Genomic DNA, 12,938 nt, shown 5'->3' with positions numbered 1-12,938 from the left:
CCTTCTCATTATCGACCAATTGTTAATATACATCTATTGACAAGAATCAATTGTAGCCAGTCAACTTACTATCCAGAGAAATTTTCTTTACTTCAGTCATTCCAACGTGGGTTTCGTTCTAATTTTACCACTGAAACCCTACTGATTTCTCTTCTTTCAAAAATTCAACAAATTCGTCTCCAAAATAAATGTTCTATTCTACTTCAGTTTGATCTATCTGCAGTGTTTGATATAGTTCATCATGATACCCTTCTTCAGTTACTTTCAGACACAGACCTCCATCAGGTAGTTTTGGATTTCTTTTCTAAATTTCTTTTGTATCGTTCCTATTCAGCAAACTTTGAAGGTAATATTTCCAACTCTTGGCAGTCTCCTTGTGGGGTTCCTCAGGGTTCTCCACTCTCTCCAATCTTATTCAATCTTTATATGGCCACCTTGAACATCTTTAAGCTGTCAACTTGGGAAACTTTATTCACTTATGCGGATGATATCTTCATACTGATAGAGATAGATCCGGATATTACTGATCTAGTATCTAAAGTAAATCTTTGTATCTCCAAACTTCAAGCCTGGGCTCAGTCATCTGGCATATTAAAATCACCTAGTAGTAGTACTTTTACATCTACATTTTGAAAGTTTTCTATTAAATCTCTGTCCACTCCCAAAATTAATACCAATTTTGATGTACTTGATGTAAGTTATAAAATGAATAAAGAATTATATAAAAAAAACCTCCTACCCACTTCTGTCTGGGAAGGAGGCCTATATATCACATTTAACTGACAGTATTCATTACGATATGCATAAAACTGGGAGCCCTAATCTAATCTAATGCTTAGTTTTGTATACCGAGACTTCAGGAAAGCTCGACTCGGTTTACAATGATTAAGTTAGGCCAATAAGGGCATATAGAGAATTATCAAGAAAGATTAGTTTCCAAAATGTTTAGTAAACAGAATGGTTTTCAGAGACTTACAAAAAAAGGGAAGGGAACCAGAACTTCTTAAGCGAAGTGGAAGGTCGTTCCAAAGTTGAGTAAACTTAAAAGACAGAGATTGACCAAGAGTCTTGATTCTTTTAATGCCTTTACTAGATGGACAGGACAGCTTGAATTGTTGATCACCCCTTGCAAAAGAGAATCTATAAGAGTTCCAAGATAAAGGAACTAGGGGAGTAAAAATACCACAGAGGATTTTAAAAAGTGACACAGGCACATTTAAACTGGATTCTAAAATATACTGGGAGCCAGTGGAGATTATAAAGCTGTGGGATCACATGCTCAAACTTGCATTTCCCGAAAATCAATCTAGCAGCTGTATTCTGGACCAATTGTAGTCTAGAAAGAGGTTTTTGTAATAGTGAGGTAAAGGGCATTACAATAGTCAAGGTGAGATAAAATAATCGACTGAACCAAGATGGAAAAATGGTGTTGATGAAAAAGGTGTCTGACCTTCCTTAACATGCGTAAGTTGAAAAAGCATTTCTTAATCACAGAATTGATTTGATCCTTGAAGGAAAGTGATTAGTCGAGGAGGACTCCTAGGATCTTAGTAGAAAACTCAATTTGTAGGGAGGATCCAGAAGCCAGTACTACAGAACTAGGGAGACAATCCAATTTTAGGCCGAGCCACAACAGTTTTGTCTTAGACGCATTCAATTTCATCTGAACAGACTGGGCCCACATTAGAAGTTTTGAGATACAAAGTTTTGAGATACAAAGTATCTGGATCTATCTCTTATCAGGATAAAAATGCCATCAGCATACGTGAGTAAGGTTTCACAAGTAGACAACTTAAAAATATTAAGAGTGGTCATATAGAGGTTAAATAATATTGGTGAAAGCGGAAAGCCTTGAGGAGCTCCACAAGAAGGTTGCCATGAAGCAGATGTATTACCTTCAAGGTTCACTGAATAGGAACGGCAGAAAATAAATCTAGAGAACCAGTCCAGGACTACTTGGTGGAGACCTATATCTGAAAGCAGCTGAAGAAGGATATCGTGATGAACCACATCAAATGCTGCAGACAGATCAACTTGGAGAAAGATGGAATATTTATTTTGGGATTGAATTTGTTGGATTTTAGAAATGAGAGAGATCAATAGGGTTTCGGTACTAAAATTGTAACGGAATCCATGTTGAAATGGCTGGAGAAGGGAGAATTTATCTAGGTAGTCAGTAAGTTAACTAGCTACAATTGATTCTAACATTTTTGTCAGTATAGGTATGTTAGCAATTGGGTGATAATGAGAAGAAACAGAAGGATCTAGGTCGTCTTCTATGCTTCACCCGCGTGCACACCCCATTGCAGTTATATGTTATAGCACATACATGCACCTTTACAGAGTAGTGCTTCAGGCATTTACCATGCAAGTGCTACTTCTGCATGAGCAGCATCTCTAATGTGCTGCCCACACCAACGTTGGCCATCCCTCTGACATCACTTCCTAATTGCAGGACCCATAAGTAATGTCAGAGGAGAGCTCTAATGTTGACGCGAGCAAGAGATTGAAGCTGGGGGAGTGGAGAGGAGGAGAGGTTTGGTGCCCCTACCAAGATGTTGCCCAGCGCGGTCTTCCTCCTCCCCCCACCCCACCCCCTTACTATGCCACTGGGTACAAGGGTGTTACAATATTTCATAAGGAGCATTGAAGGTTTTTTTATGCCTGTGATGTGTGTGTGGTAGAGCCATTGTTGCTAGCACTCCATGATCTGAGGTTTTTTCCATCTCTGCTATGAGAGAGTGTTCATAGTGGTTACTTAGAGTATTTTGGTGGAGAAGTTTATATTTAGTATTTGTGTAAAAAGATAATTAGTCATTTATGAGATACAAGGTTGTTTTTTCAGAATTTCTTATTTCAATGTTTCGCATGCATTTATTTTAAATTCTTTATTCATTCTAAAACATACATAAAGTGCATTAGAAAATACAACAATTGGTACAATAAAACAGCACTTTTAACTAACAAATAGTAATAAAAATAACTTCCCCCCAACCTCCCGCCCATCTCGGATATGCATAAAACTCTATTAAAAATGGAAGGCTTGTATTAGTGATTGGTTGTTACAAAATTTACTAATGGGCCCCAAATCTCATTAAAGTTTTTACGATGACCAATTAGTTCCAAATTTATACGTTCATATCGATAGAATAAGCATAGGGATTCCCACCAAAAGATATGATTCAGTCTATCCCAATTCTTCCAATTTTTTGTGATCATCTGCATAGCAATCCCAGTCATAACAAGAAGTAATCTATTCTTAGCTGCAGAAATTGGAGACTTGGTTTGTAATATAGTTCAGAATAGAACAATACCATATGACATTGGAATGGAAGTATCCAGTATCTTATTAATCGTAACCCATATCGACTTCCAGAAGCCGAGTATTAAGAAGCAATAATACAACAGGTGATCTAGTGTCCCAATTTCAAGATGACAATGCCAGCATCCATTAGACTTTGAACTATCTAATTTTTGCAAATGAACAGGGGTCCAAAAAATCCTATATAACAGAAAAAACCATGTTTGTCTTATAGTTGCTGATTCCGTACATCTCATCCTCCAAGACCAAATCCATGGCCATTGAATAGCAGAAATCTCTTGCTTTACCTCAATGCTCCAAATATCTCTTAGGCTCGTTTTTGGTTTCTTATTCAAATATTCTGATATTAATTTATACCACTTGGCGGCCTGATGCCCTAGGAAATCTGTAATGTTTTGCATGCATTTAAATTTCTGGGGGAAAAAAATCTGTGCCCACTGTTTTCCACATAGTACAAACAGTATTTTATGCATTAGTACATTGATCTCAATAAGTACACAGGAGGAATCTGTTTTTGTCCCTATCTATCTGAGCAGCCATTTTATTGGAGAGGTAGCTTATTTAGATTTTTTTTTTTTCCATTATGCTTAGAATGGGAAAAAGTCCTTTTTTGAACAAAGCCTATAAAGTCTCCTTTTTCTCTCTGTTTCTCAGAAAGCCAGCAATTTTTTTTTTTTAAGTTTTAGCACAAAATTCTCATTAGTAAATTATATTTTACTGTGTTTCAGCGAAAGAAAGGTTTGAGAGGAGCCTTCTGAGACTCAATGGATTGAAGGTTGAACTGGATGAAAATACAACAGAAATGGAGCAACAGCTCTTTAAACAATTCCTAAATTTGTATCAAGATATCCAACAACAGCAGGCCCAAATCATAGACTGTATTAGAAATGAAAAGCTGAAAAAACAATCTGATATAGAGCACTTTATTGACTCAGCATCGGCTTCTGTTCAGCAGATGGAAGGGTTGGACTACTTTCTCACAGAGGCTTTACGACAGTCAAACCCCACGGTATTTCTCCAGATGTGTAAGCCAATTAAAAATCGTATTAAGAAAACTATGGCCAGTATTATGGAGCCTACTGATTTTCTGCTCATCAATCCCCTCAAGGATTTTCAATTAGACTTTGCTCCTGTTAGAGCACAAATTAGCAATCTCCATTTAATAATCAAACAACCCAATCCCTATTTAGTTTCATCCGATGAAATGCTACCCTTCATCGGCAAGGAAAAGGATATTTCTTCTAGCAAACTTCTCAGGAAAGATCTTTATCCAGTAGATAAAAACAAAGACAGTAGGCAGAAGGATGATATCCGTCCCTCACATCAAGTTTTTATTTGTAAGGAGGACCGAACTCCAGCTGTTGTAGAACAAGCAGCAATACTATGCCACAGATCTTCGAGAGTTCCACTTAGCCCTTCTGCTCTCTCAAGCTTATTTAACAAGAAAGGAGTCCATCCTTCTGAAAACAAAAGCATTCAGTGTGATATCTCAGTAGACGAAAATCGAATATATTGGGCACAAGACAAGCCAAAGTCCGTACTATTTTCCACCACTAATACTGTCCATAGTTCTCCTCCAAACACAGCTCCTCACCACATACCAATTTCCACCTATACTGTTGTCCATAGACCTCCTTCAAACACAACTGCTAATCACATATCAAGTTCCACCTCAAATGATATCTATCGTCCTTCTCCAAACACAGCTGCTGATCACATACCAAATTCCACCTCTAGGGCTGTCTATAGTCCTCCTCCAAACACATCTGATCACCAGACACCAATTTCCACCTCTAGGGCTGTCTATAGTCCTCCTCCAAACACATCTGATCACCAGACACCAATTTCCACCTCTAGTGCTGTCTATAGTCCTCCTCCAAACACATCTGATCACCAGACACCAATTTCCACCTCTAGGGCTGTCTATAGTCCTCCTCCAAACACAGCTGATCACCATATACCAATTGCCACCTCTAGTGCTGTCTATAGTCCTCCTCCAAACACAGCTGTTCACCATACACCAATTTCCACCTCTACTGTTGTGTATAATCCTCCAAACACAGCTGATCACCATACACCAATTTCCACCTCTAGTGCTGTCTATAGTCCTCCTCCAAACACAGCTGATCACCATACACCAATTTCCACCTCTAGTTCTGTCTATAGTCCTCCTCCAAGCACAGCTATTTACCATACACCAATTTCCACCTCTACTGTTGTGTATAATCCTCTTCCAAACACAGCTGATCACCATACACCAATTTCCACCTCTAGTGCTGTCTATAGTCCTCCTCCAAACATAGCTGTTCACCGTACACCAATTTCCACCTCTAATGCTACCTATAGTCCTCCTTCAAACACTGCTGATCACTATACACCAATTTCCACTACTATTGTTTATAGTCCTCCTCCAAACACAGCTGTTCACCATACACCAATTTCCATCTCTACTGCTGTTTATAGTCCTCCAAATATAGATGCTGACTGCACAGATAATCAAGACAGAAGCTTACCAATGCCAAACCAAATAGATCTCTGCTTCAGGCCACAGAGGCAAAAGGATGGATCCCATCGGAGCAATTGTATGACAAGTCAGGTGACAATTGGAAAACAATCAAGCTCCATAGCTTCCTTAAACTGCTTTTCAGAACAGAATCCGAGCCGGAGTTTTGTAAAGGAAAATCCTTCAAGCGTACTGAGTGCACCTGGCAAACCTATAATATATGAGCATATGACTGATGGTAAATCTGTTAAGGTATGATACTGGCTCTTTCAGTCTATGATTGATCTAATAATACTTGTTACTAAATAAAGTCACTAGTATATAAAATTCAAAACATCTTAAATTCAGGGATAGATATAGAAGCAGATATGCAGTTACAAATATATGTTTTCTGACCTGCAGAAAAAAGGGGCAAGGAGCTATGGAGTAAAGATCTATGGTGTAGAGAATGACACGGGGACACATCTCCGAGGGAACTCATTTTTCCATCCTGTCCCGGCAAGTTCTTTTCCTGTCCCTGTCCCATTCCTGCAAGCTCCGCCCTCATCTGCACAAGCCTCAAACCCTTTAAAATCATAAGTGTTCGAGGCTTGTGCAGTTAAGGCGGAGCTTACAGGAATAGGGCAAGGACAGGGACAGCACCAAAACTCTTGGAGAAGGGACAGGAAAATTGAATTCCTGCGGGGATGGGGAATAATTGTTCCCGTGCCATTCTCGACTCTAGTGGCAATAAGTCATATCCACACTCATATTGTGTTTATTGGGAAATAACCCATATGACATAGAGACAGCGGTGGTGTATGTCATTGTCTATCAGGAAGGTTTTAAACTAACCACCAGAGGAAATAGGAGTCAGCGTACTTCTCAGACTTTTATCTAATATGATCCTGTTTTTAACCCTCCAAAATGCATGTATTTGTATTCATTTATTTATAGCCCGCCTTTCCCAAGGCAGGTCACAATAGAGTACATACACAAACAGAACCACATACAGTATAACAAATCGAACATGAATAAAACATAATAGTGATAATGTAAAGCCTCCTAAAATTACACAAAGGCTATCAGCGCCTCACGTCAAAAAAACAATAAATCAAGTCCTTACAGAAGAGGTATTTCTTCAACATTGTCTTAAAACTACTCAAACATGTTTGCTGTCCATTCATAGGGAAAGAAATAGCGGCAGGGTTGGTCCCAACCTCATCGTCTGCACAGTGGGGCTGCACAGCCGCACGGTCTCCTGCTAAAAAGTACATACCCACTTAGCTTAGAGGGAACATTGGTCTCTACCATTTTTCCTGGCACCAATGTCAAACTCACCGATCAGTAATTTCCCAGATCACCTCTAGAACCCTTTTTAAAATCTGCGTTACATCGGCCACCCTCCAGTTTTTGAGTACCATGCTGGATTTTAAAAATAATTTACAAATCACTAACAAAAGCTCTCTGCAAGTTCATTTTTTCAATTTTATCAGTAACCCAAGATGATGAAAACAAAATAACAGACCTCCATTCCCCTCCCTTGTCTCATCCAATCCTACCCACCACCCCCTTTATCCAAAATATGAGGCAGTAGCAGCAGTGGGAGTGGTAACAGCACTCATCACAGGGCCCTGTGTATCAGTGTGTGCTCACAGACCCCAGTACTCTGCATGGGATCTCATTCCAAAAAGAGGAGGAGGAGGCAGGTCCTTGTGAATATTCAGTTGCTCACAGGCCTCATGTTGACGGCTATTACTGGGCAATAGGAGTATGTCCAAAAATGCTCATTTTTGTTAAGTTTCCCATGTTGTTCATAGGAATTTTCATTTTGATCAGAATTTGTATTTATGTATGGGAGGGGGAGAAAAATATCATTATTGGTGTGAAATTCTTTTGGAAAGAGTGTGCGCACTTTCAGAAGAGATGGGACCCTCTTCGCTTTCTATGTTCTTTCTGAAATGGGCCTGCACAGGTATACTAAAATTGACCTGAAACAGAAATTAAAAAAAAATATAAAATACTCCAAAAACAAGCATAGGAAACTAAACAAAACATTTTTTTCCCACCTATATATTTCTACATTAGAGTATTACACAAAGGCTTATATAGAGAACCATTTACTAATATTTAACACTTTCTAACGTCACTAATGCTGGTTATTTGCTTCAGGGCCCATCTATTTCCAATGATTTCTGCAGAAAATATACATGCTAAGAGGTTTAGCTTGTGCTGCCAATAAAGACCATATGATATTTACCTCATTTAACTCAGACTAGTGACTGTGCAAAAACAGAACCCTTAAATCAAAGCTAGGGGACTTGTATAAATTCATTATGAAATATTATTGAAATCAAAGTCCCAAAATATCAGATGCCCTTTCCTTTGCAAGAGAAGGGATCTAGTATGTACCAGAAATAGTATTTGCTTAGAAAAAAACTCTCTCTCTTAAATTTCTGCACCAGTGATTTCCAAACTATGGGTTACAGAAATAGGGCTGTTCCCCCCCTCCCCTTTTTTTCTGGACTTCCATTGTGGCCTATGCCAGTACTGATAGAATTGAAAAATGAACTTGCAGAGCTTTTGTTAGTGATTTGTAAATTATTTTAAAAAATCTAACAGTACTCGAAAACTAGAGGGTGGCCAATGTAACGCCGATTTTATAAAGGCTTCTAGAAGTGATCTGGGAAATTACAGACCGGTGAGTTTGACATTGGTGCCGGGACAAATGATAGAGCCCAATGTTCCCTCTAATCTAAGTGGGTGTGCAGCAATATACCTTTTAGCAGGAGAATGTGCAGCTGTTCAGCCTCACTGTACAGACGATGAGGTCGGGACCAACACCTCCTTCTACTGCTGCTGCTGATGCCCCTATGAAGTAGCAGCAGCGGCAAACTAAAACAGTCCAGCAGCAGGACCTTCTCCTACATACCCAAGGCTGCCAACCCACCCTCTTTGATGTCACTTCTTCTTCCAGGGCAGAGCCGACAGCCAAGGATATGTACAGGAAGGTCCCGCAGCTGGTCTGTTTCAGTTTGCTGCTGCTGCTATGGAAAAGCAATAGCAGTGGTGGGGATGCTAGGGGGCAGATGCTGGTGGATATTGGATGGCAGAGAGAGAGGGGTCAAACTCTGGTGGATGTAGGGTGGGTGGGAGAGAGAGCAGATATTTGTGGCAATGGGGTGGGAGCAGATACTGGTAGAGTGGGGGTAATGGTTTGTGGGAGAAATAGGAGGCAGAAGCCAGTGGATGTGCGGTGGGTGGGAGAGAGAGGGTAAATACTAGTGAAAATGGGGTGTGGGCAGACACTGGTGGAAAGGGGTGGGGGAGAGAGAGGGGGAAGATTTTGTATAGAAGTGGGAAGACAGATTCTAGATAGAATGGGGAGAGAGTGCAGTTGGGTGATGGGGGATGGGGTACAGAAAGGAGGGAGATGATGGAATAGGGGAAGTGAAAGAGGAGATGCTGGATGGAAGGTGAGGGGAAGAAAGGGGGCAGATCTTGTATGGAAGGGGAGAGATAGAAAAAAAAGGGAAATATTGATGGAAGGGGAGAGAGGGGTGATGCTGGATGGAAATGGAAGGAAGACAGAAGCCTGAATGGAAAAGAGAAGAGTCGGGAGGGAGATGATGGAAGGGGGAAGTGAAAAAGGAGAGAGGGGGCAAATTGTTTTGATGGTGGAAGAGACAGAGGATGATGATCAGATGGAGGGGAAGAGAGAGTGTGGAAATGCTGGAAGGAAAGTAGGAGAGAGGAGGCAGATGCTGTATAGAAGGGGGCAGATGCTGGATGGAAGAGGAGAGAGAAATGAGCAGATATTTGGGGAGAGAGACAGAAAGGAGGGAGCTAATGAAGGAAAGAGAAAGAAAGGGCAGATAAAGGGGGTAAACACTGTATAGATGGGAAGAGAAAGAGGATAGAGTTAGTGAAAGACTGGGAATAAGGGAAAGTAAAATAGAAGAGCCAAGGTGTGGGAAAGAGATGGAAAGCTGCTGGTAGACCTTACAAAAGAGGGAACGACTAGATAGTAAGAATGCGTTAAATTTGGACAGAGGTAGAAAATAAATTGAAGAAAGCCGAAAGGAAAAGGAGAAGAGAAAAATTCTGGCAAGAGACTTAAGTCGGTGGAAAGCAGAAACCAGAGATGTAAATGGCCAGAAAACAAAGGTAGAAAAAATAATTTTATTTTTAATTCAGAATAAAGTTGCATGTTACCCATATTTATAGGTTAATAAATATAAATGGAAAATAGATGATATATTTTCATTGGACTAATTGTAATACATTTTGACCAACTGTCAGAGACCAAAATCTCCTTTCTCAGGTCAGAACAGCTAATGTCTTGACATGGGAAATGAGGTGTTGGCCTCTGAGAGCTTAATGAGAAATGTTTTAAGTCCTTTCAATAAAATATCACCTTATTGACAATTTTTAAATTTATATTTGTAATTCTTAATTTGTTACAGACAGGGCTCTTATTACAAAGCCATGCTAGGGCCTTAACGCGCGGAATAGCGCGCGCTAAATTGCCATGTGCGCTAGCCACTACCACCTCCTAATCTGGTGCATGCGCTAAAATCGCTGGCGCACCTTTGTAAAAGGAGCCCACAGTGTGTATATTACCATCAGGGTAATGTAACAGAAAATTTTTGCTCACATCTATTTAGTCCTATGCTCACGGAAAAAAAGTTTTTGCTCACATGAACTCGGTCCTTAGAGGAAACATTGGTAGAGACTAATATAAAGTATGGTACTTGAAGCCTGGAGGGTGGCCAATGTAATGTTGATTTTTTTTAAAAGGTTCCAGAGTTGATCATATGCATGTTTAAATTACAACAATCGATTGAATTTACAGATTGATTTAAATGTATCTACTTCATGATAAGTTAGTAGACAATTGGGCTCATTTTCAAGGCAGAAAGACATCCCAAAAATGGCATAAAGTGGCACGTGAACGTTTTTCTTGCCAAAAACATTCAAGTCGCTATTTTCGAAACCAAATTTCTAGATGTCAGACTTAGGCGTCATATTGAAAATGGCCCTCCACAATGGAAAAACTTGTTATCTTATCTACTCTGCCCAGTGATTCCTGCTAACACTGCTAAATATATAGTCCATTTCCTACCAGTATGAAAGGGTGAGGCCACAGAAACAACCAGGTTGAAAATGTCCAAATCTAGACCATTCAAACATGGGAGGCACATGCCAGCATTGTAATAGATTAGTCACCTAGACATCCCAATAGAGCAGTGGGGCACCTTAAAGGGAACTACCTCAGTGTAGGTAAATAAAATTGTGGAACATGTAGACAAACATGATTTAATGAGACAGAGTCAGTATGCTTTCAGCCGAGGGAGGTCGTGCCTCACCAATTTTCTTGACTTCTTTGAAGGTGTGAATAAACATGTGGATAAAGGCGAGCTGGTTGATGTAGTGTATCTAGATTTCCAGAAGGCTTTTGACAACGTTCGTTATGAGATGCTCCTGAGAAAATTAAAGAGTCATGGGATAGGAGGCAAAGTTCAGTTGTGGATCAAGAACTGGTTATCAGACAAAAAACAAAGAATAGGCTTAAATGGCATTTTTCTCAATGGAAGAGGGTGACTAGTGGTGTGCCGCACGGATCTGTACTGGGATTGGTGCTATTTAACTTATTTATAAATGATCTAGAAATTGGAACTACAAGTGAGGTGATTAAATTTGCAGATGATACTAAACTGCTCAAAGTTGTTAAAACGCATGCAGACTGTGAAAAACTGCAGGAAGACCGTAGGAAATTGGAAGACTGGGCATCCAAATGGCAGATGAAATTTAATGTAGACAAATGCAAAGTGATGCACATTGGGAAGAATAATCCAAATCATAGTTACCGGATGCTAGGGTCCATCTTGGGGGTCAGCGCTCAAGAAAAAGATCTGGGAGTCATCATGGACAATACACTAAAACCTTCTGCTCAATGTGTGGCGGCGGCCAAAAAAGCAAACAAGATGCTAGGAATGATTAGAAAAGGGATGGTAAACAAGACTAAGAATGTTATAATGCTTCTGTATCGCTCAATGTTGCGACTTCATCTTGAGTATTGCGTTCAGTTCTGGTCTCCTTATCACAAAAAAGATATAGCAGCACTAGAAAAGGTTCAAAGAGCGACCAGGATGATAAAGGGGATGGAACTCCTCTCCTGTGAAGAAAGACTAAAAAGGTTAGGGTTCTTCAGCTTGGAAAAGAGACAGCTTGAAGTCTTCAAAATCCTGAGTGGTGTAGAACAGGTACAAGTGGATCTATTTTTCACTGCATCAAGATTTACAAAGACTAGGGGGACACTCGATGAAGTTACAGAATAATACTTTTAAAGCAATAGGAGGAAATATTTTTTCACTCAAAGAATAGTTAAGCTCTGGAATGCATTGCCAGAGGATATGGTGAGAGTGGTTAATGTAGCTGGTTTAAAAAAAAATTGTTTGGACAAATTCCTGAAGGAAAAATCCATAGTCTGCTGTTGAGACAGACATAGGGGAAGCCACGTGGCATGGAATGCTGCTACTATTTGGGTTTTTTGCCAGGTACTTGTGACGGGTTAGCCTCTGTGAAGATGGGATCCTGGGCTGGATGGACCATTGGTCTGGCTCAGTAAGGCTATTCTTATGTTCTTATGTAACTGCTGTGAACTTCACATAAAGGTACATGCCAGCATTGTAATGCACTGGACACATAGACATCCCAATAGAGCAGTGGGGCACCTTAGAGAGTACTGCTGTGAACTTCGCATAAAGGGTGCTGGATATACATCTCACCATAACCCCCTTATTATTTTTGGTGATCCCTCTAAAACTGTCCCAATAGCCCTTATGACTGCATGTGGCACTTATATGGCAGTATAATAGGATTTTTCTAGGTTTTATTGGCCTCACACTTTCCACCATAAATGTGGTTGGAGTGTCTTATGGGCCAGAGTACGCTCATTAACCCACCCACCAGGCTACTTAAAATTGGACTTAGACATCCTATCGAAAATGGTCCTTCACATTAGTTTAGGTTTTTTGTAATATATAGCATGGGGCTCATAATAAAAAACAAACAAACGTCTAAAAAGTGGCCTAAATAGCTATTTGGACAATCAAAAAGCCTGATCGTCCA

The 12,938-nt window shown here is 40.0% G+C and overlaps 1 protein-coding gene across 4 annotated transcripts in view; it reads left to right on the top strand.

The window, feature by feature from the left end:
• FAM124B (family with sequence similarity 124 member B) overlaps positions 1 to 12,938 on the top strand; it is a 131,559-nt gene that overhangs the window by 103,788 nt on the left and 14,833 nt on the right. For 3 of the 4 annotated variants that reach the window (XR_004540652.1, XM_033958754.1, XM_033958755.1), the window contains exon 3: positions 4,051 to 6,077. The exons of the other annotated variant lie outside the window; for it this stretch is intronic. Coding sequence is in view for 2 of the 3 variants with exons in the window: in XM_033958754.1 (XP_033814645.1) it covers positions 4,051 to 6,077 (2,027 nt within the window). In the remaining variant the exon portion in view is untranslated. The remainder of the gene's footprint in view (positions 1 to 4,050; positions 6,078 to 12,938) is intronic. 4 annotated transcript variants of the gene reach the window in all.

The sequence above is a fragment of the Geotrypetes seraphini genome, chromosome 9 (assembly GCF_902459505.1).
Source record: "Geotrypetes seraphini chromosome 9, aGeoSer1.1, whole genome shotgun sequence".
NCBI classification, from domain to species: Eukaryota; Metazoa; Chordata; class Amphibia; order Gymnophiona; family Dermophiidae; genus Geotrypetes; species Geotrypetes seraphini.
This window is presented reverse-complemented; position numbering and strand designations above follow the sequence as displayed.